This window comes from Barbus barbus, assembly GCF_936440315.1.
Source record: "Barbus barbus genome assembly, chromosome: 24".
Classification (NCBI taxonomy): Eukaryota; Metazoa; Chordata; class Actinopteri; order Cypriniformes; family Cyprinidae; genus Barbus; species Barbus barbus.
The window spans coordinates 5,715,625-5,740,090 of NC_136752.1; the positions used below are offsets into that span (position 1 = coordinate 5,715,625).

Below are 24,466 nucleotides of genomic sequence, written 5' to 3' on the forward strand. Positions count from 1 at the left end.
TGATATAATAAGGCACTGCAATATATTTGTGACGTATGTTTCACAGTGTAATACATTAGTCGTGATTGTCAGCTCTATTGTATAATGGTCACTCTGCCAGCTGTCAAAACTGTTAAACTTTATGGGAGACTGGACACTCACGATATGGAGCATGATGTAGTCTCCTAGTCTGGGGGCACTGTCAATGCGGACCAGAATCCCGTCCTTGATGGTGGTGCTGAAGCCCACAGCCAATCTATCGGTTCTAGTGCTGGGCCTCTCGTTATTGGGCCATGTGTATGTGATAAGTCCTCCGCCCTTTCCAAAGATATATGTAGCTCCAGCTGCAGGGAGAAATAGAGAAAGAATAGTGTTAGTGTTAACTTTGATCTTGCATTGTAAATGAACAAGCTTATGAAATGCAGTTACAGGCAACAATTGCTAAAATGTCTTGGAAGGTATTAATTTAAATATAATCAGTTTGTCCTCAGAAAATTTAAACAGGTGGGGCATAAAATTAGATGTTAAAATATCAGATCTGTGCATACATCTTGCACTTTTAACAGCCATTTTTGGCTGATGTTGTAGATGTCGAAGAAAAAGAAAACCTCTGCTCTTGGCTGGATCGTTTTAGTAGCTTTACAACAAATGAGCATGAAGACAAAATAAGCAGTTAATTGAAAAAGAAAAACAGTGCAGTTAATTGATACAGCTCTTAATGTTTGTCCTATTGCATGTAATTTGCTTGTGTCTTTAACAGAACATTAGCTATTCTTGCTGTGGCATGAGATTGCACTGTTGTAGTGACAAATCAATAATAATAATAATAATAAATAAACAAACAAACTAGATCTCTGTTAAACCCTAGTAGTGTTTACGTATTCCAGGAAATGAATACATAAAACACACATGGCTAAATCCTCAGCTTCACAGATCACATGGTGTATTTAAGACCCTTTTAGTATATGTCTCAAATGGTACCCTGGTTACCCTAGGATCAGGCTCTTGTTTTATCATTGTGATTCATGCAGAATTAATTATAAGTTTGTCTGAGATCACTGTGAAACCTCCAATGGGGGCGCTAAACAAGCACATATCTCTTTATGCTAGCTTTAGTGACCTAATTTTCATGGCGACTCTTAGACCTTGGCTGGAGTGTCCAGCCCTTGAGCTGAGCTGTGGGATCAACGCTTGGCCCTCAAGCCTCTTAAACAGGGCTCAATCCAGGGAAAAGCTTGAAGTGGCCAAAAAAAAAAAGATTCAAAATCCTTACACATTATACATGAATCTGCATCTAGAGAACAAAAGCAGGCAGAGAAATAAAATCAAACAACCTTTTCCAAGTGCAATTTTACAAACACAAAAGGGCAAATGAAATAAGCTGGACGTTGGCTCCTCAGGAAGTATTCTCATTATGCTTTCAGATCACACACATTGCAAAAGATAAAACGAGTGGGAAAACTCCAAAAAGATTCTTTGAATCATAGTAATTACTGCTCTTGAATCAGAACCATTTACTAATGTCTGGACAAACATCTGTCTCTGAGGTCTAGAACTGTTCAAACATCAGAATCTTTTGTATTCTATTCCAGGGATCATACTTTAGATATAATTATAGTTATGTTCAACATAATGGACAGCAACATAAGCAGCTTCCATTTAAAGTAGAATCCTAATAGTCACAGAATCTCATAAGTAATCAATCTGGGGTGTGTTTCCCAAAACCATTGTTAGCTACTCTATTGGTAACAACGGAACTTGCGCCAACAGTTGCTTTTGGGAAATGCACCCCTGGAAACTTCTAAATAAAATATTAGCAATTTAGCAATACGTTTTCTATTAAAATTACAGACAATTCCTTTGACGCTACAACACAACACAATGCAATGAACAATTCAAAATACACGTAAAACACCTATAAAAGAATATACATTAAATGTAAAGAATTGACTTTATATTAACAGTAACAGGCATATTTTATTTTAGGGACTTTTCTTGAATTTCACACAATCACTCAATTTATTTATATAATTTGATTTGATTTTTTATTTATTTTTACACACTCCACTAAGCATACTGTAATTGTAGATGAGACACATACATTTTGGGTAAATTAGTTTAATTATTTTAAACTATGTTCACAGTTTTGTTTTTATTATTATTGTTTTATATTTCTGTATACAAGTGATTCTGGCTTAAAATATAGACAAATAAGATATCTTGCATTCATGAAATTATTTCATATATTATTTCATAATTTTATAGTAGAATATTACTTGTTTAGTTGATTTCTTTCATGTTTTCTTCGTTAGCAAATGCACACAAAATTATGTCAAAATGCATGTCTTGAGTAAATGTAAACAGAAAGTATGTGACAGCAGCTTCTTATACCTTCTGTTGTTAATAATGTCAATCAAACAACAAATGAAAAATAGAGAATCACTCACTGCTCTTAACGAAATGACTAAATGATCTATGGTAACATCTTAAACTATAAAATCACCATAAAAATTCAAATAACTTTACAATTCAACATTTAGAAAAAAACTAAAAGTTTTATGAAATGATAAATATCACATTTCAGCCTTTAAACCATCATAAATATCAAAATCCTAAATGATTATTGTACATAGAATTGGTTTGAAAAAAATGAACAAAACTGACAGACAGGCTTCAGATTCACTCTCTGACAGTAGATGGTGCTTATGGAAAAGCAGAAATACAGCTGTTACCCCTGTACACAAAGCAGTGCTGCACTATAATACATATTAGGCTATTCGGCATTACACAGAGGTAGGATGAAAAGAAAATGCCATTGAAACTTTTCTGAAGACAGTCAGTTCCCTTCAGAGACACATTGCTATAAATGCTTACCTTTTGGAACAGCCTTTGACTGTTGCCTCTGTAGGCAGCTCACCAGGTTTTGGAACAAAGCAAATGAGATCAAAGAAGCAATTGAGGAATGAAAATGTTTGTGAATATTTTTGGGCACTGTACAGAAGAAACAAGACCGCAGGTGCACTGGCAGCTTATTACCATCGTTGCCATTTTCTCCACCATTCGTTTGTTATTAAGACTGTAACATCTCATTTGCACATCTGGGCTTGAGGGCCCAGCTGGTTGATATTCCTTAAGGGGAAGAGACATCATGCCAAGCGGATGGGGTTTAAGTCTCAGGAGACAGAGAGACATATGGGAGTGAGATGAAAGAGAATGCATTGCATACATATAAGACCCGTGCTGGGTCTACCTACCTTGTCCCGAGCTAATATGTCTATGCTAGGTCAACATTCTGTTTTATTAGATAGATTACATGCTTGGGGCACAGAGTAAAACCCTGACCCTGGAGAAACTAAACCACGGGATCTCACTCAGAATTCTTCAGTGTCTCCAAACGTAGCTGTCGTGAGGATGGACACGGATCTGAGCTCAGTCTTCAGGGAGTTGTCCTCATATACCATGCCTTCTCAGTGCTGTGGGATGCCATGAAATACTGCATCCACACTGCACCCCAGGGAGCCAATTATCCCACTCAGTGGATTTGCTAAGTAACAAGAGACACCATTCAGTCCTTACAACACTACGTTTCTAATGGACCCTGCACGGGTAGGCTTCGCAAATGCCTGACACACACAAAAAAAGCTATTTACCAAATTTAATCGCATCAGGGCTTTAAGCGATTGCACACGTTCATTTAAATGCTGCCGAATTGGCAGGTAGACTGAGAGTTACTTGCAGTGTTGATAGAGTGAGGGAGTGTTTTGCATTTAGCCATTGGTGTTAAGAAAAAGGGCTAAAAGTAGTGCGATTGCAATTATGCCACAAATGGACTGGTTTTAATGAATACTGAAAGCTTTTGAAAGTCTGGTGTTTTATGTATGAATTCATTATGGCCAAATTGCATCTTCTGGAGCAATACGTACTACAGTTTGTGTCTTCTTAATGGAATTTCCGGCTGGTGAAAACTTCATTAAAAAAATTTCATTACAGAAATGCGCTGATAAAGGGTGATGCGTGGCATTCATTTTCAATTCAATATGTTAACACAAATTAGTGTGTACATAAGGTGTGTGTGTGTGTGTGTGTGTTCTTACAATGTGTTTGTTTGATCTATAAAGGTAACTATGAACATGATGAACTCACTGGACTAAATATTGCTTTCACTGGTTACTGCATGTACGCTTTTTAACATTTTACATCATTCAGTTAAGAAGCCTTTCGTTACAGTCTTAAGCCAAATAAGATCTGCTATAATTTTTGCTGTCTGATACAAAATTTGTAGATTGTCATGTACTTGTTTTACTGTAAAACTGCTACTCTTGTAATGGTTAAAATAGCAATTGAAAAAACAAGTCCAGTCCTAAACAACACTCTTGACATGGCCTTCACGAGTGCTCTTATAAACTGGTGCAGACTATATAGTGGACTATTACCCAACAGTCCATGTGTTGTAGACTCAGAGGAGAACCACAGGAGCTAAAAATGCCATTTGGGACAAGGCTTTAATTAATGCACACACTACAACCTACCAACCAACCAACCTGCAAGTACCTGTTGGTGCCAGTCAGCAGAGAAACTACTGGAAAATGTAGGCTCCCCTTTTATTTGAGTTGGATGTCAGAACATGACATAAACTGTTGACATAAAATGGCCAGTCAATACTCTCAATCATGACCAAAAATTACAAAACTGTTGGTGTCCGCAATCTGCCTGATTTTTACTCAAACTTTCACTGCGGTCAAACTGTACAATATGACTAAAAATCATTTTAGAAATCATTTTAGAAGATGGCAAAAATCACACTGTACACTTGGCTTTACCCCTGAGCATCCATTTGGAATCCTGAGCATCTCCATTCACCTATCATTCTGTCAGGTTGGACCTCTTTCTGAATATAGGTGTGGTTCTGCACAATACCACCAAGGTTAAGAGGGTGGATATGTAACAAAGCAAGACAAACATGTCTCGCTTCAAGAAAAAAATGCTCTCCTGCTAGTGTATTTGTTGGCTCATATACCTGCAATGCCCAAACAGCAATTTGACAGTTAAAGAACTGAATCTCTGTGAATGCATGACCTTGAGGCAGTCCCTCTCATTATGAAAGCATACATGTAAACAAAACACGGAAACACAGATCCATTAGCACATATACGGTTATATTCTGCGCTACTTGCCCAAAGACCCAGAGTAAGTGCATACACCTGTAAACACACACACACACACACACACACACGTACGCACAATTGGTGCTAGCTGTGATTTTAAATTCTAAAGTGGTATCTCATGGGCTTTCAACCAACCAATATGTTGGAGGTGCAGAAAATATGTTCCATGTGGTTCAACATAGAACCACGAACATGAAAACATGGGAGTACAAGAAAAACATGGCAAATGCACTCTCTCCAAAGCATGGATGTATTTCCTCCTTGTCCAGCATCAAGATCCAGACAATGGCTGCCCCACTCCGCAGCCTCTGGGCACAAATGCTTCAATCTGGAGCCAAGGTGTTGCCGGAGAGTTTTCCAATTAAATATGTGTAGGTCTTTCAGAGACTGACCTATTTGTAATCACTCTTTGTAATCTTGTAATCACAGTTCTTACAACTGTGTGGCCAACAGCCCAGCCATAATTGAAATCAGACAGCGAGAACACAGTTGTACAAGTGAAGTGCAAACGAGTATGTGAAAAATGAGGTGGTTTCCAGATAAAAGTTTGTCAAAACATATTTTATCTTACTCTATCAACAGAAAAAAAAGACAGTAATATTTGATATATTGTAAGGGAAAATATTAGTCCAAAGGTAAATATTTTAATTGATTATAAGTATTGGGATCAATTAACTAATTTAGGGAATTCTTCACTGAATTCAGTATTTCAAATTCAGCAGATCAACAGCTTAATCAAACAATCTGTTTGATTTGAACACACTTTTGCCACAGCCTGGTGAAAAGTCCATTAAGGATTTATTCTAGGCCAGCATCAGAAGTTGTAATTGTATACTTTCTGTTCATAGACAGTGCTCTTTAAACTGTGAGGATGTCACATAATCAGAAGACAGACATTGGGTGGGAAAATGTACTCTTTGTCTTCTAGCATGGTGAGCTTCATATGAAATTTGATTAGTTGTTAATGAGAAAACTCTTGAGAACTAATACAATCCAGATTAAGAAAATATAATACACAATAACCTTCAAGACACAATAACCATATACATATATATATATATATATATACATAATAATATGTATATATTCTCTCTTAAAACTGTAATTCCACAGACATCATGACATTCATTAATACTCCTTAACTGATAACCACAAACTGGTCACTCGTAGAATCACGCATCATTTTTCATATTGCCTTAAAATGCTTCCTGAACAGAGCAGTCTGAAACATTTTCTCTTGCAATAATGTATGTGTGTCTTTGTTTGTGTGTGTGTGCGTGCGTGTATGAAGGCATGCTGATTACACCAGCAGTGTGTTCAGTAGGTTTATAGGTGAGTATTTCTTAGAAACTAGTGGACAAATGCATGCTGTGCAAATCATGAACTTGTGTTAAGGGAACACTCCACTTTTTTTGGAAATAGGCTCATTTTACAATTCCCCTAGAGTTAAACAGTTGAGTTTTACCATTTTTGAATCCATTCAGCCGATCTCCGGGTCTGGCGGTAGCACTTTTATCTTAGCTTAGCATAGATCATTGAATTAGACCAATAGAATCGCGCTCAAAAATGACCAAAGAGTTTCGATATTTTTCCTATTGAAAGCTTGACCATCCTGTAGTTACATCATGTACTAAGACCGACGGAAAATGAAAAGCCGTGATTTTCTAGGCCGATATAGGAACTATACTCTTGTTCTGGCGTAATAATCAAGGAAATTTGCTGCCGTACCATGGGTGCAACAGACGCCTGAAAGTAGCCCCCAGCTATATCATAACTAGTTACCTAGCAGAAAAATACAGAAAAAAAATCACTGTCTATTTTTCATGAGCTAATTTCTTTTCATTGTTTGCTTTGGACACTGGAGGATATATTTGACTGAACAGTTGAATAACAGTGCAGTACATTGTACATTATCATTAGGTTTGATTATTGCTAATACTCTTGTGCTTTTTTTCGTTCTTTTTCATTTTGATTCATCAATTGCATAACATGGGGTGATAAAACGATTGAGGACATTTAATGTGATGTGACATTTGGAGTCTCCTGACTGTGTGCAATCTCTCTTGGGAATATGTCTCTGAAAGCAGGACTGGTGCTTGCTCAGGGGTGCACATAAGTAGTGTGAATGTGCGCATGCACAACAACAACAACACCAAAAAAGGCGTAAATAAGTTCAGACCACTCATTTGCATACGAAATGGCTGACAGCTGTTAATGACCATTTTAGTTCAACTAAATGTAATAGTATAAGATTTTAATTCGAACTGAAAGCATAAATCTAGGCTAGGTGCTGACATTTTATTCACTGATGCGCTTCCCTCGGCAGCACTAAAACCGGCAGTGCACAGACTTACTTATTGTCAACTTGCCAAAATAAAAGCTTGCTGATTTTAGGTTTAAAAATGTTGAAAATTCATTTAAAAAAAATGTAATAAAAAGAAAAAGAATAAGAAAATGTAAATATTAGTATTGTATTTTCAAGTGTACTATAAAATAGTTGTATTTATATTTTTACTCTTTTATTTTAAAATATAATAGTATTGTCACACTTTATTTAGTTTATTATATAATTTAAAAACAAGCTAAATAAAGCACAATAATAGTATTATTACTATTATTGTTATATATACTGTATATATTAGTTATATTTCATAGTTATATTTAATGTGCTCTTATGAGAACCAGGCTGAAAAACGTTTGTGCACCCTGTGCATGCTGGTAGTTTGCAGGAACGGCATAAAGAAGAAGAGACAAGACAGTTGTAGGAACTGAACGAGAGAAAGGAAAGGAGGCACTACCTTTGAGTGAAACTTTCTCATTGATAAAGACCTCATAAGGGGATGCTTAGAAATTCCAGCCAATTAAATTAAGTGTTTTCCTATGATTAAACAGACTGAACAAAGGTGCCTGTCTACTCCATGCACTTTTACAGATAGTGAGGCGAAATTTAGCACAATATCTATGAATGTACAATAATACATGTACTGTATGTAAAGCAACATCTATATGGTATATGATATTTACTATGATCCATTATTAATTATATTAATTATTTACAGGGGTTGGACAATGAAACTTAAACACTGGCCAATAAAGTGTTGGAGATTTCATGGCTGTATTTGCGTGGCCTGGTGCTCAATCTTCACTTTCCACCAGTAAGAGCAGAGTATGAAGGTTGAATTAGCAGAGCAATAGCACAGCTGTACATAAAATATTGCAATGCACACAACATAATGGGAGACATATCATTGTTCAAAAGAGGACAAACTGTTGGTGTGCGTCTCGTTGGTGCATCTGTGACCATGGGCCGGTTGCACCAGCCGGACGTACACCCGGTTGTAAGACTAGGCTGGATGTAAAATACACTTTAAGTGAAGCAATTTATACCCGTTGCACCATCTTGGCGTAGTGCTACGTCTGACACTAAATCTTACGTGTAGTCAGAGGTAGGTGTAAAGTGAAAAGTCATGATTTGCTCGGACAAACAAATTAGTTTTTAGGATTCATGTCTGCTAGTTAATTATTACTGCAGATGTGAACTGTAATGCTTATGGTCTTTTCGGGCAGGATAAGCCATATCAATCGCGAAGCTCAATGTTGACTAAACCACACTGCCGACAGTAATTGACCTGATAAAAAATATATTTCTGTACAGCTTGTAATTATGCAGTAAAAGTTTACATATGATCTAGGATTATTAAAAGAAACTGTACCATTCGACATCTTGCTTGGAAGGACAGTATAAACGCTTGGAAATATTTCACGTCTTTAATTCCATTCATTATTTGTAGGGATGCACCGATACCGATACTGGTATCGGGTATCGGGTCGATACTGAGCTCATGTACTCGTACTCGTAATCATTAAAATGCCCCGATACTAAACGCCGATACCACGCATGTGATCAGTGCCATATTCAGACAAAGAAACACCAACAACAGAAAAACAGACAGCATAATGTAGTTATTAGAGATTAAGGATGTCTAAAAATGTACATGCAATGAATATAATGTTAAACATTCAGTATTAATGCCTGTATAGCTGATGTGAGCAAGCTGATAAGCAAAACACGCTGAGTGGATCCAGCGCGCGGCGGCGCAGATGCGCGAGCTTGTCGAGTGAATATCCCTTTCTCACAGATATCACTGGAAAGTTTGTACTTCGGTCGGAAATGTCAAAAACGAGTAAGTAAAACAATGCACAAGTTACTTAACGGTAGGGAGAGAGAGATAGAGAGAGCGTGCGCACACTTCTGTGGTGTGATCTTTATTGATGTTCACTCAGCACGCATCATTTGAATTAAAACTAAATCGTAAATATATGACAACATATAGGGGCATTCATTCACTTTAAACATCATTTATTTTTAACCTTAAGCATTGAACAGGAGTGAAACACAAGTGAAACTATCAGCCTGTGTGAAATGCGCTAGGCTGTTCTGTACTTGTCCCTTTCATCTGCTCCGGTACACATAAGTGCGCACGCTGTGCGTGTTTTCCTTGCTTCATGCGTGTTTCTGCAATTATATGGCTTTGAAATCTAAATATTTCAGATGAAAAAAAAAAATAATTCTATATCTGAAAATGATTGATTTATAACGAGTGGTTCCCTGCATACTTACAGCAAAAAGCGTGGTTACAGCACTGAGCCGCTGCAATGGAGCAGCTCTAATGCTATTTAAGATGATGTACCATAGAGCAAATAAATAAATAAAAAATGAACAGTGAAAGTAACAAAAAATTGTAAATGACATTTTAATGGGCATAATTAAGTGTGAAAAATAACCGAAGGATATACAGTCAAACCAAAAATTATTCAGAGACCAGATATAATTATTATTTTATTTTTTTTACTAGTGGGTGCAGGACACTATAGTTAATTTAAGTAACTGAGGATAGCAAAATAAAGTAAACTGTGACAAATTATACCCAAAAAATCGTCATACAGTGGACTACCAGTAAAATTGATACAAAAGTGAGACCAAAAATTATTCAGACCAAGTAATGGAAAAAATTGAAATTCAGGCTTTCATGAACCTGGTTGACAGCATGCCCAGGAGACTACAGGCTGCCATTAAGGCTAAGGGTGGCCCGACAAAGTATTGATAGTTGTGTAAATATTGTCATACCAACAGCTGTCTGAATAATTTTGATTGATTGATAGAAAGGTATTATCAAGCTAAATTTGTTCTGACACAGTTTAACTTGGAGTTCTTGTAATATTTTATTAGCATTTTCTAAACTATAGCGAATAAAATGTGAGAAATGTTGAAGGTGTCTGAATAAATTTTGGTTTGACAGTATCTATTTGATAAATGAAGTTAATCAACTAACATTTTACATACTCATTTGTTTTCTTTACCCAATATTTAAAAAATGTAAAAATACAATAAAAATATCGGTATCGGTACTCGGTATCGGCAAGTACCAAAAATTAAAGTATCGGTATCGGGCGAGTACTGGAAAAAGTGGTATCGGTGCATCCCTAATTATTTGTAGCATGCCTGCCATCCAATAATTGCATCCAATAAAGTTTTGTGCTTTGTTACTTTTAATCAGAATTAAAATATAAAAGAGACTTCAGATATAAAAACGTGGACTTGTTATTTATAAAATGTATACTCAAAATTATGGCGTGGTGGCTTCACTTGTTATGATGTCTTGAGCAATTCAGTTCTATATTAGTACTTGTAGCCATTGCAGTGTGAATGTCATCTCAGCTGTCACTGCGGGAGAATGTGTCAGCGTGGACATGCATCGTCTACGCCGGGGGTAGTTGCGCCTGATCGCAATTTTAGTTGGTGCAACAGGTGTAAATATTTATCGTAAAGCTGGACGTTACAAAGCTTAGCGTAGGGCTTACACCCAGCTTTTTTACATCTAGCTGATGCAACCAGCCCCAGGACAGCAAATCTGTGTAATGTATCGAAAGCCATGGTATCCAGGGTAATATCAGCATACCACCATTGAAGGATGAACCACATCCAACAGGAGTAACTGTCAACTCAACGCACGAGGAAGCCGTCTGAAAGGTGTTGTCCGGGTGCTATCCCATATTATATCCAAAAAACATAAAACCACAGCTGCTCAGCTCACTGCAGAATTAAATGTGCACCTCAGCTCTCCTATTTCCACCAAAACTGTTCGTCAGGAGCTCAACAGGGTCGATATACATGGCCGGGCTGCTATAGCCAAACCTTGGTCATTCATGCCAATGCCAAACATCGATTTCAATGATGCCAGCAGCAGAAATCTTGAGCTTTGAACAATGTAAAACATGTAATGTTCTCTGATGAGTCCACTTTCACTGTCTTTCCCATATCCAGGAGAGTTACAGTGTGGAGAAGCCCCAAAGAACCTTGCCACCCGGAGAGTTGCATGCCCAGAGTGAAACAATGGGGTGCATCAGTGATGGTTTGGGCTGCAATATCATGGCATTCCCTAGGTTTTATATTCCCTAGATGGGCGCATCACTGCCAAGGACTACCAAACCATTCTGGAGGACCATGTGCACCCAATGGTTCAAACATTGTACCCTGAAGGTGGTGCCGTGTAGGATGATAATGCATCAATACACACAGCAAGACTGGTGACAGAGTGGTTTGATAAACATGAAAGTGAAGCTGAACATCTCCCATGGACAGTCACCAGATCTGAATATTATTGAGCCACTTTGGGGTGTTTTGGAGGAGAGAGTAAGGAAACGTTTTCCTCCACCAGCATCACGTAGTAACCTGCCTACTGTTCTGCAAGAGAAATAGCTCAAAATCCCTCTGGCCACTGTGCATGACTTGTATCTATCATTCCCAAGATGAATTTATGCTGTATTGGCCGCAAAAGCAGGCCCTGCACCATACTAATAAATTATTGTGATCTAAAACCAGGTCTTTCGGTTTCATTGTCCAACCTGTGTGGTATAATTTATTCAATACCATAATGTGGTGCTGCCAAATTTATCACTGATAAAGTTCCATTTCAGTTAAGATTTTGCCACAGAAAACAGCAGACAGCAGGGCAGCTTACTAGGTTTTGGAACAGAGCCATTGACAGTTAGCCCCCCACTAGTTCAATCAAAGGAGAGAGAACCTCAGAGCATTTCAGGGACAGCTTGATTTGCTATCAGCCCAACAGAAAGAGGATGTTGTGTAAGTTTGTGTGTGTGTGAACAAGAGAGTCAGACCTCCATGAAGGCTGCCTTCTTTTCTGCACCAAATATGCAGCAGCATGAAGGTTTGCTCAAAGTCTTCTTTAAAGTTAGACATGCCAAAGTGCACCCCAATCCTCTCTCTCTCTCTCCCTCTCTCTCTCTCTCACACACACACACACATACAAATATACACTCTCTCACTCTCACTCAATCTCACTCCACCTATACCGCAGCTCTTTGTTGTTGGTGAACAGATGGATGAAGAGATGCTGCTGTCTCTTTTTATTTCAGTTTTCAGTTACCATCCTCTTAGGGGTCCATGTGACTCTGGAGTTGTTTTGGAATAAAAAATAATGCAAAAAAAAGTGTGATATTACATTTATACAAGAGATTAAAGGCACAAGTGTGTAAATAACGATGGAGTGTCTCTTGTGTGTGGAACGATTTCCTTCTGCCACAGGTTCAATTCTCAAGTTGACAGTTTAACAGATGAGCCAAAGCCTTCGTTACTAATTAGAAAATGTCACCTTAAAACTAGTAATGCAGGAACGCTGAGTTGCTTCATCAAAGTTAAAAAACTTGTTACCTGCATCTAATACATCATTCATTTTTCAATCTCATATTCATAATAAAACATTAGTTTGAATGTCCACTGAGGAAAGCAATATCTTTATCGCAGTATCCTTTCAAAGGTTATGGGAATTTACCATGACAATTCTGGTCAATGCATTTGTCGGTTGGATCTTCCAAGGTGTTGTGTAAAGTAAAAATAATAGGCCTAATTTATAAAGCGTGCGTACACTCATATTTGATCTTAGAGTGTGCGTACGCTTAAATCCATGCCAACGCTCATATTTGTAAAAACAGGCTTTGACGTGGAAAAGTGCTTAACGTTACGTCAGGGTCTGAGCAGATGTATGCACTTTTTCTTGTCGCAGTACTGCAGGTTTTTGAAAATGTAAGCTTTTCTTGCAGATCGCTGTTCTAAATGAAAGTATTTGGATGACTGGTGACCTTTTATATGTACATTGCATATATATATATATATATATATATATATATATATATAAAATATATATTAGGGATGCACAATATTAATCGGACAGATAAATTATCGACCGATATGAGAGAAAATTACATCATTTTTATTGCTCCGATAAATAAATTTAATCCGATAACTAGATCCGATAAAGTATGCTTGCTGGTAAATCAATCAATCAGTCTGATTTATCTGAGATTCATCTTCTTTCCGAGTGCAAGTGATTGCAGCTTTAAACTGCAGTGACTCTCAGCATGTGTTGTGCTCATTACATCATCATTTGCGAACATGTCTTCGCCGGTCTGGAAGCTTTTCTTGGTGGCAAAGGAGGACAATGCCATTGCTATTTCCAACGCATGTTCAGCAAGGATTCCGAAAGGAGGAAAAAATAGGCATCAAGTAGGGTTGTGACAGTGAGGAAATTTTCCCACTGGTTAATCGACGTGTGTCAACACCTTACCGGTATCACCTCGGTGGATGGGGGGTGGACATCGTTTGAGTCTTCTCTCTTTTCCTCGCTTTCCTTTGGTTTTAAATAGCTCTGTGCGCGTTTTATTTTCACTTTCAAATTAGTGGCAATTCGGCGTCAAGCAGTTGTTTGTTTTTAGTTCGCTTGAGTTTTCTCACTTTCCTTCGCTTAAATAGCTTGTAAAAGCACCGTGCATATTTTATTTTCACTTTTAAATTAATGGCAATTCGGCATCAATTGCTTGAATTCAATTCAAGCAACAACAAAAAACAACATAGAACATATAGCTAACTTTTATTAACAAAACAAATAAAAATACACCATGCTATATGCAAAATATAAAATAACAGATAACTTACAAATTTTAAATATGCATGGTAGGCCTATACAAGACTGAGGAACAAATAATTATAAAACGTAGAACGTTTATTAGTGAGATGGAAAGTTTTGAGGCATACACCTTGATGTAAAATAATGGGAAAAATATCACAGTTTAAATAAAATTAAAATCAGCAAATAATGTGGAACCAAATAGGCTAAATGAGAAACAAATGTTTAAAAAATAAATAAATAAATAGACCTTCCAATATCACCTTAGATAAATGGCAGGTCAACAGGCTTTTCAAAATCCAAAAATATTTTTAAAACAGGGGCTTTTTCATTTCGTTTTGAAATTCTTCTGCCATCGTCTTGTCTTTTTCACCTCACTCTTGTCAGTCAGCTCGACTCACTCTCGTTGACGTTAATATTGGCCCGAAGGGACATAAAAAAAAGTAGGAGCCCGACTTTAAATTACATTTAAAAAAATTATAATAATAATTGGGGGCTAAAAATGTGTTGTAATGCAAGCGTTACTGAACATGTACAGAGTAAAATATTAAAAATGAAAATTATGAAAATTGATTAGTAATGCCTTACAGCAAAAAGTAATACGTTACTGTAATGCATTACTTTTGTAACGCCTTACTCCCAACACTGCTTAAAGACTATATAACTTTCTCCTCCTCGTGCACTAAAAACGTTGAATAGATGCATTTCTTTATGCATGAAATATTTGAATATAAATTTGTTGTTAATGAGTTGTTAATTGCAGATAAATCATAGTTCTGTCATAATTCTGTTAAACCATTTCTGTTACAAAGTATTGTGGTGCCTTACACAAAAAATAAAAAAACATTTGAAGAGTCAGGACTGATGTTTGCTATAGTTAGGCCAGAGCTACTAAAATATCAGTTTAATCAGTGAATCTTAGATTTTGTATTCTCCTGGGTGCACAAACTGCAGATTATATGAAAATTATAATATAAAAAAAAAAATGAATTTATCGGTATCAGTATTGGCATCGGCCATGAGAAGGACTTAATTATCGGTATCAGTTAAAATTTTTCATATCGTGCATCACTCACACATATATGTGTGTAATATATACATATCTGAGAGATGACCGTAAGATGAAATTTAGGATGGTTTCTGCGCAACATTTTATAAATGAGGCCCTATATCTCTGTTTATAACCTTGTTTCGGTCCATTTTAATCTAAAAAGCTTTTGCTACTCATTTTGCCCTCAGCCAAAACTATTTACAAATAATAGATTAATGAGAGCAAAGATGTATACTCAAAACAAATTATATCTCATGTTTAACCACTATAGAGACATTAGAGACAGTGGTATATTCCAAGAAGAACTGGTCACGGTACTGAATGATGAATGGCTGCAAATGTTTACATATTTTACAAATATTTGAAGTTTACAAAAAACTACATTCAAGACAAAAAAAACTTAAAACTACATTCTGTGACACAGCAACAGTAGTATTTGTAAAATTATAGTTGGTTTGCTCCTCCGCCATGATGCTAACTGTGACAAAAGTTGTAAGCCGAGTGATATAAATGGTGAAACGGTCCCCATGGCAATGGTGCTAGAATATCACATGGCTGGAAAGACCTTTCAGCCAATAAGATTCAAGATATACTGTATAAGCAACAGGGAATCTACTGTATCATTTTCAATGAAAAATGCTAATTTCTGGTGACACAATTAGCCTTAGGCAATGCCCTGGTCAACTTAATGCAAATGCAGTGGCAGGCAGTGGTAGAGCAGACACAGATCTACAACTGGATACTTTGGCTAAGGAACATAGTATGAGTAGTGACACTTAAAAGTAACTATAGCGAATCAGTAACCTCCAGCAATTTAATTGCTGAATGTATGAATCACATTGTCACAAAGAAATACAATAGAAGTTAAAATGAAGATAATTTTTTTAGAACCAAGAACATTTGCCCCAAAGTTCCTATTCCTGTAATACAAATTATTTCCATTCTCAATGCTGTAATACATTTATGCAAAATACATACTCTTATTTTTGTCTTTTTGATTATGGGGTGAAATATTCTTATACAAGACTCAACCATTGACCATTAAAATAAGAAAGAAAAGAAAGAATACCTAAAAGCTGAATAACAAGGTTTAAATAAGTATTTTGATATCAGAATATTTGGATATTTAGAAATTGCAAGTGTAAATCCAAAACTATTCTATAGCTCCATCAGAAACATAATCACAAACACATTCATAAGGTACCATGGACCTTAAAACATCACAGTATAGGTGTGTTGGTGCATCAGAATATGTGGTGACCCTTGGAGACAAAGGAAGCACCATTAGAAAAAATAACCCTTCCAAAGATGGCTGCAAGTGAAGTCTCATTCATAATTCAGTCATCTCGGGGGAGACACTACTGCCTGCTTGGCATTCCGATGCCTTCCAGCACTGAACAGACTGTGTGTTTGAGAAAACCAGGTATAGCAGGCTGGTATAAAGAAATAACTTCATTATGAATATGCCATATGAATATGTAATCTTGAAGAGATACAATGTAGTGTATACTATAACACAATTCTTATGGAAAAAGAGATATTTGGAAACCAGTCCAAGTGGAACAAGAGTTGTTTACATATGAAACTTGTCTGCTGAAACTTGATGTTCATCATGGCATATTATCCACTATTTATGAAAAGCAGTATGCAGCATGTATACTATGTGAGGAATATGGATTTTCCGTATATAAGGAATACCCAGATGACCAACTGCATTTTTCAAACTGTGCAGCACACACCTAAGGCTCATTGTATCCCACAATCCAATGGATTCGACCTGAGCTTCCATTATCAGGTTGACAAATAAACCAGAAGCAATATCAACTACTATTTTTTTCCTCCATTGCATCTTTATTTTTAAGATGATGGACATGAATTAAACTATCAACATCATAAACAATGCAGCACACCACTGTTTGAAACAACTTCTGTTGTAGACTGTTGTATTTCTTAAAACACAGAATCCAGTATACATCACATCGTACTGTATATATTGGACTTTACATTAATTCTTCAAATTATTCTTTTTGCTGACATCTTAAAAGTGATTAATCCCCCCTCTGGTGCTCAGAGCACCAAGTCATAGCCCCATAAGGCATAAGGGACTCCTTATGCCTTATAGGGCTATCACTTGGAGCTATTCTTGTAATGAGTGTGGGATCAGGATGCAGCCAGTAGACAAACTGATGATGTTGGCATGGCAATCTGCCATCAATGAATAAACTCTTAATGGGATAAGGATCTTGACATGAAACCTACCTCTAGCTTGGACCCGCATCCCTACAATAAGTACAAGGACTGACCATTGAATGTAGAGCTAATTTCACTGATTTCTCCTAATTTTTTCTTCATGGGAAAGAGATGACCTTTTTGCTCTTACATAAGTGCTTGGCTCTGTCAGCATCTGTCACGCTAGGTCTTTGCTTAGCCATATTGATGCTGTCAGGATATTTACAGCTAATTAAGTATTGTAAACAATGTGTGGTGAGAAAGCCAGAAGTTTACCAAAAAAACCTGTGTGGCAAAATTAATACTAAGACTGCTTCATCATTTTCTTGATCTGCTTCATCAGAAAAAGTCAGATGTTCATCTTTTTGACTGTCAATTAGAGCTATAGCAAAAAAAAAGGGCATGGAGAAATCAAGAGTTTGGAAACCACCAGCGACACCAGCAACCAACAACTACCTGATCAGCTGAGAAAACAACAGTAGCCGATGACAGACAAATCATAAAAGCTGTGAAAATGAACCCTAAAAGACATGTCTGTAAAATCACCAACAACTTTCAGAAAGCTGGGGTGATGCTCTGACAGTCTACTGTCCTCAGGAGACTTTGACACAGAATTACAGATGCTACACAGCAAGATGCAAACCTCTGACCAGCACCAAAAATAGAAAAGCAAGATTAGAGTTTGCAAAAAAGCAAAAAGGTGAGCCAGAAGAGTTTTGGAACTTTGTTTATGGACCGATGAGACCAAGATGAACCTTTATCTAAGTGATGGGAAAGGAAAAATGTGGAGAAAAAAAGGGAACTGCAAATGATCCCAAGCATGGGCATGCATGGCTGCCTCTGGAACAGGCCCTCTCAACTTTATTGATGACTTAATGTATGATGACAGTAGCAGAATTAATTCGGAAGGGTACAAAACCATCTTGCCTACCAGTATTCAAGAGAATGCCACCAGATTCATTGGGAAGTGCTCCATATTGCATCAGGATAATGATCCAAAACACCCTGCCAGTTCAGTCAAGGAATTTATAACGGCAAATAAATGGAAAGTCTTAGATTGCCCAAGTCAATCTCCAGATATAAATCAGATTGAACATGAATTTCACCAGCTGAAGAGGAGAGGAAAGGCAGAAACTCCCCAAAACAAACAACAATTGGAATTGGCTGCATTAAAGGCTGGGAAAAGTATTTCAAAGGATGAGAACAAGAGTCCGGTGATGTTTATGGGTCATAGACTCACTGCTGTGATTGTGCGCAAGGGATCTGCAACTAAATAATAGCTTATAATCTTTTATATCTATTTTATATATTTATATGTTCAACTGTCTCAATACTTATGCTTACATTAATGAACTCTAAAAGTGCTGTTCTTTTTATTTGGTAAAACATGTATGTGTTGAAACGGCTAATAATAAAATGTGACATTCTGTAGTTTTGTCTCATATTCATATTTTAATCATGTTAGCAAATGTCTTGACTCCACAGCCAACAGAGCAATTTTGTCTTTACTGTTCCAATACTTATGGAGGGCACTGTATATATATATATATATATATATATATATGACTTTTTTGACATTTATTTTGTAATGTCGATTTCAAGGGTTTCATATAGAAAAATAAATGTAATGATCTTAATTTGGAGAAATTTCACACCAACTCACACCATCTACTTAAATCTGTGTTGAGCACAGCTGATCAGTGACTACAGTTTATCACTCCATAATAAAAAGAAGAAGAAGGTTATTTCAACCGTATCCAGGTATGAAATAATGGTGGCCAATAATGGTGTATGTTATAGAGAGAAAAAACATATTTGTATGAGAAATGCACCCATCTATTCTTTCAGCAAGACCTTTCAAGAACAAGAAATATTACGCTGGTTAAGAGTAGGCTGTATTAATGTTCTCTGTGAGGCTGTGAAGCTGTGGCTCGAGCTCTTTTGGTATGATCTTCACAAGTCTTGTTGTGTCCACACGCTTTGATGCCTTCTTGCTGAACATGTGCAATTTAACACACCTAGGGGCACTTGAGCGTCCTCTATTTATCCATGAGCACTCAGGGAGATGATGAATTTGTTGCAGGGTGAGAGTGAGTGAATTTCCACAAACTCTGATCAGCGGCGGGAGTACATAGACAGACACCAAGGGACACAGCCTCTACCTCTATTCAACTCTCGGTGAATGATTTATAGTCGGTGTGTGTCCTGAATAAACACAATCATCACCTTAAATGTAACAAGGGACACAGTGGACCCCACACTCCAACATGAGCATGTATACATACATAGATGAACATACAGTGCCCTCCAAAAGTATTGGAACAGTAAAGACAAAATTGCTCTGTTGGCTGTGGAGTCAAGACGTTTACAAATATGATTACAAGATGAATATGAGGCAAAACTACAGAATGTCACATTTTATTATTGGGTGATTCAACACATAGATGTTTTACCAGCTAAGAAGTTCAGCACAGAGTTTCACCCCCCTATCTGATGTGAGCATAAGTATTGGAACAGTTGCCTCACGGGTCTTTCTAAGTGATCAGCTGTGTCCTGTTGCATTAATTCTTCAGATATTAAAAGCAGGGAATGTGTCGTATCAGTTCTATCCATTACTTCTGCATTCTGAATCTTGCATTCGATGATGACGCACACAAACCAGGACGAAGATGAGGGAGCTGACTTTGAAAGAAAAGCAAGCAATTTGGATGCTAAAAGAAAAGAGGAAGTCAATTAGAGCTATAGCAAAAACAAAGGGCATGGAGAAATCAAGAGTTTGGAAACCACCGGCGACATCAGCAACCAACAACGATCTGATCGACTGAGAAAAACAACAGTAGTTGATAACAGAAAAATCATAAAAGCTGTGAACATGAACCCTAAAAGACGTGTCAGTAAAATCACCAACAACTTCCAGAAAGCCGGGGTGATGCTCTGACAATCTACTGTCCTCAGGAGATTTTGACACAGAATTACAGATGCTACACAGCAAAACGCAAACCTCTGACCAGCTCCAAAAATAGAAAGGCAAGATTAGAGTTTGCAAAAAAAGTACAAAGGTGAGCCGGAAGTGTGTTTATGGACCGATGAGACAAAAATGAACCTTTATCTAAGTTATGGGAAAGCAAAAGTGTGGAGAAAAAAGGGAACTGCAAATAATCCTAAGCATACAGCATGGTGGAGGTGTTGTCATGGCATGGGCATGCATGGCTGCCTCTGGAACAGGCCTTCTCAACTTTACTGATGACTTAATGTATGATGACAGTAGCAGAATGAATTTGGAAGGGTACAAAACCATCTTGCCTTCCAATATTCAAGAAAATGCCACCAGATTCATTGGGAAGTGCTTCATATTGCATCAGAACAATGACCCAAAACACCCTGCCAGTTCAGTCAAGGAATTTATAAGGGCAAAGAAATGGAAAGTCTTAGATTGCCCAAGTCAATCTCCAGATTTAAATCTGATTGAACAAGGAACTGAAAAGTCAGGACTATAAATACACAGGATAATCACTAAAACACAGCTGAACAGAATAAACTAATAATCACATTAAAAAAGGGCAGGAAACAAACCAAATAAGGAAACATGAGGTGGCAACACATGACACACACAACAGAGGACTGACATATATCTGCCTTATGTTCAACTGTCCCAATACTTATGCTTACATCAATGAGTGGGATGAACTCTAAAAGTGCTGTTCTTTTTATTTGGTAAAACATGTATGTGTTGAAACGGCTAATAATAAAATGTGACATTCTGTAGTTTTGTCTCATATTCATCTTTTAATCATATTTGCAAATGTCTTGACTCCACAGCCAACCGAGCAATTTTGTCTTTACTGTTCCAATACTTATGGAGGGCACTGTACATACACAGGTGAACAAACAAACTGACCTTAATCTATGTCCTAAACAAGTTTTCAAAGCTGGACTACTTCCACACAATTAAAGGGCATTAAGTACAAAATTAGTTGTTCCAATTTAGCAGACTTTAAGCATACCAGTTTAGTATACTAAAAGTACAATTGCAGGGTATTTTTATTAAGTACATACATATGTTAATGTATTTGCAGTATACTTAACATGAAATAAATGCATTTTAAATACATTTTTAGTATATTTATTTTTCACAAGGGTACTCAGCTTAGTAATTTGACTAATTTGATAATGTATTCAAGTTACTACAAAATACACTGTAATGCACTGGAGAAATCTCATATCAGAGAAGCTAGAGCCCAGCTACTTCTTTGAAGAAATATTTAGATTCATTAAAATGTACTAAAGAAAGACTTGAAACCTGCAAAGTTTCTTCCTTTTCGGTGAGATGATCACCCTAAAACAATGTGACATAAAATTGTTAGCTCTTTGCACAAAATTGCTCGCACACAGTTATAACTTGAAAGGTTACACTGTTTTAGCCGAGCTACTTCTACACTACTGACAAGCATAGCTAAATTAGTGGTGTCGGTAGTTAGTTAGACTGCAATATTGTTGTCATGGCTATACACTTGTAAATGACCATATCTGCAAACAGACGTTTCACTATAGGCTACAGCTATCCAACAAGAGCCCAGCATTTCCTCCTTGCGATGTCATTGCCCGTCTCAAATCTCTCCTGGGACACTGAGGTGTAAACAAAAAGAGAGAAGTGAGATGCCACTGGGAGGACAGGTGATTCATCTCCTTCAAAAGCCAATGAACTGGCCTACAAAAGTCTGGCTGCTATCTGTTTTCAATCCTTATCAACAAGAGAGAAATGCTTAACGAGTCTCTCAAACGCCCTTCTGAGAGGCTGACCTGCTCCCCATCTGCTAAACAGATGAGAGGTGGAGAAGAATCGATGGGAGGTCTCTGCTGGACAGATATAATTAACAGAATTCCTAAAAGCAGCTGATAGATTGATTAAGAGCTTGACAGCGATTATATAAGTGAGGAAGGGAAAGATATTCAGAAACAAGAGGCAATTTGCAGAAGAGTCTAAAAAGAGAAACAAGCCTACTAGACCCTTTCCATGCTGGTCCAATTTGTTTGGTGCTGATGTTCACAAACAAATCCATTACAGTCTTTCTGGTGAAACTGTCTGACCAAGAAATTCTTGCTGGTTAAATGCTTAGTTCATCTAAAAATGCAAATTCTGACACTGTGTATCTAGTGACCATTCTCAAGTACTAGACTAGTGTTCATAAGTGCAGAAGAGAGCCATGGTAGGGGGGAATATTTTTAATGGACAACAACTTCCATCTGTTCCATCTGTTACTCACACAAACAGCTTCAGGTGACTAGTAGGAAAGTCATATGGACTATTTTAAAGGTGCTTTTATGGCCCTTTTGAAGCTATGCTGTCATTAAAGTGCTGTCATTTTTTATTAAATTAAACTTTTTTCTTTTGGGGGGTGGGGGGATTTCAAGGAAGAAATCATACAGGTTTGACAAGACAGGTCAATGAGTGAATAATGACTGGATTTCAATTTTTGGGGGACCAGCCATGTTGCTTATGTTTGATGATTTTCTATAGAAAAACTTTGTGATTATTTGATTTTGACGTCTATAGGAAATCCCACCCTTGCAAGTCTGCTGTGTCCTGATAGCATTGTTGTCTTGCAGTGCTCTATCTGTTTCTAACAAAACAGCGAAACAGTGATGTCTTAAAATATGTGGGCGTGCAAGTTTGGATGTTGCATGTTTATTTTGAAGCCAGAAGTTTTCTTCGAGCCTTCTCTACATTTTGTATAGATGCCATGCTGTTTGTTTGCTCATTCACATCCATTCGTTTTCCCTCTCTCTATTTTTCTCTCTTCTCTACACTTTCTTTGAAGATGTGCTTAGCCTGAACTGATGAGAATTTCAGGGAGAGAACAGAGGCTTTCAGGAGCTGCATGAAAGGCGGCGGAAGAACTGGCATTATGAGTTAGCGAAACACAAGGAGAGAGACGCCACAAGCAAACGCCTGCCATGCAAAGTACCACAATCCCTCTAAATCAGCCAGCACACCTTATTGCCTACAGCACACACATGCCAATGAGCTGTTCAAAGAATGAAAAGGAAAGGTGTACCTATAACACCTGACCAGTGAGAAATATAACACATTTATTCAGAAGCACAAACTCATTTTACAGTCAAATGTTTCCCCAAGCCGTTTGGGAATACCTCCTTTACTTCAAACCAAGTCTGAAAAATATGACAGGCCAAGTGGGATTTGCTATTATTGACTTTAAAGTCTCAACAGTTAATCTTCATACTTCAGTCAGTCATGGGCTACAATGAAGAGACAGGCTGAAATGACCACATTAGTATGAATGAATTATTTATTATTCTAGAAGAGTCTATTGATTTTTTTTTTTTTTTTTTTTTTTATCAGCTAGGTGCAATTTAACACTTTTTAGCAGCACAATTTCTCGAAACACCAATAAAGCAATTAAATTTTTTTTTAAATTCACATCAGCATAATTTTAAAGGAACACCACTGTAACTGTTAGAGCTGTTTATTAATAAACTTTAATTAAACAAGTAAATTAATGTTTACACTTTAGATAAACAACTTCGAGTGACAGGACAACAAAGTATACCTTTGAGGGAAATTCAAATTTGCATTTCAAAATGGTCATGCCAAAGCATGTCAACATCACGGTGTGTTCTCACAAGTCAAATTTGTTGAAGAGTGAAGCAGACGGGCTGATTTCATGACAGTCCTCAGCTAAAGAGACTAACAGCCTCTGACAGGAAGATGGATCATTTTATTAATGCCTGAACAAATCTATAGGAGAGGATGATAATAGGTGTTAGTACTGAATTGTCTCTTGTGCGATTTTGAGTTAAGGATTTCAAGAGTGTTTTTTTTTTATTTTTCCTCAAAATATAAACACTACAAGAATATATACTATGGTATTATCATGTCTTTTTAGAGCATGGTACCTTGGAAATATTATTCTTTAGAATACATTTGAAATTCAGTTATAAATAGATCATTTGTTTTAGTAGTCATTTATTATGAATGTAAAATTTCCAGCTCTTTTTTATACCTTTTTTTGAATATCCCAATTTACTCTGTAATACAT

The 24,466-nt window shown here is 36.9% G+C and overlaps 1 protein-coding gene across 1 annotated transcript in view; it reads right to left on the minus strand.

Moving 5' to 3' along the window:
* LOC306844174 (neurexin-3b-like) overlaps nucleotides 1-24,466 on the minus strand; it is a 329,450-nt gene that overhangs the window by 75,208 nt on the left and 229,776 nt on the right. The window contains exon 15 of the mRNA XM_079376125.1: nucleotides 142-323. Within this exon, the coding sequence (XP_079232251.1) occupies nucleotides 142-323 (182 nt within the window). The remainder of the gene's footprint in view (nucleotides 1-141; nucleotides 324-24,466) is intronic.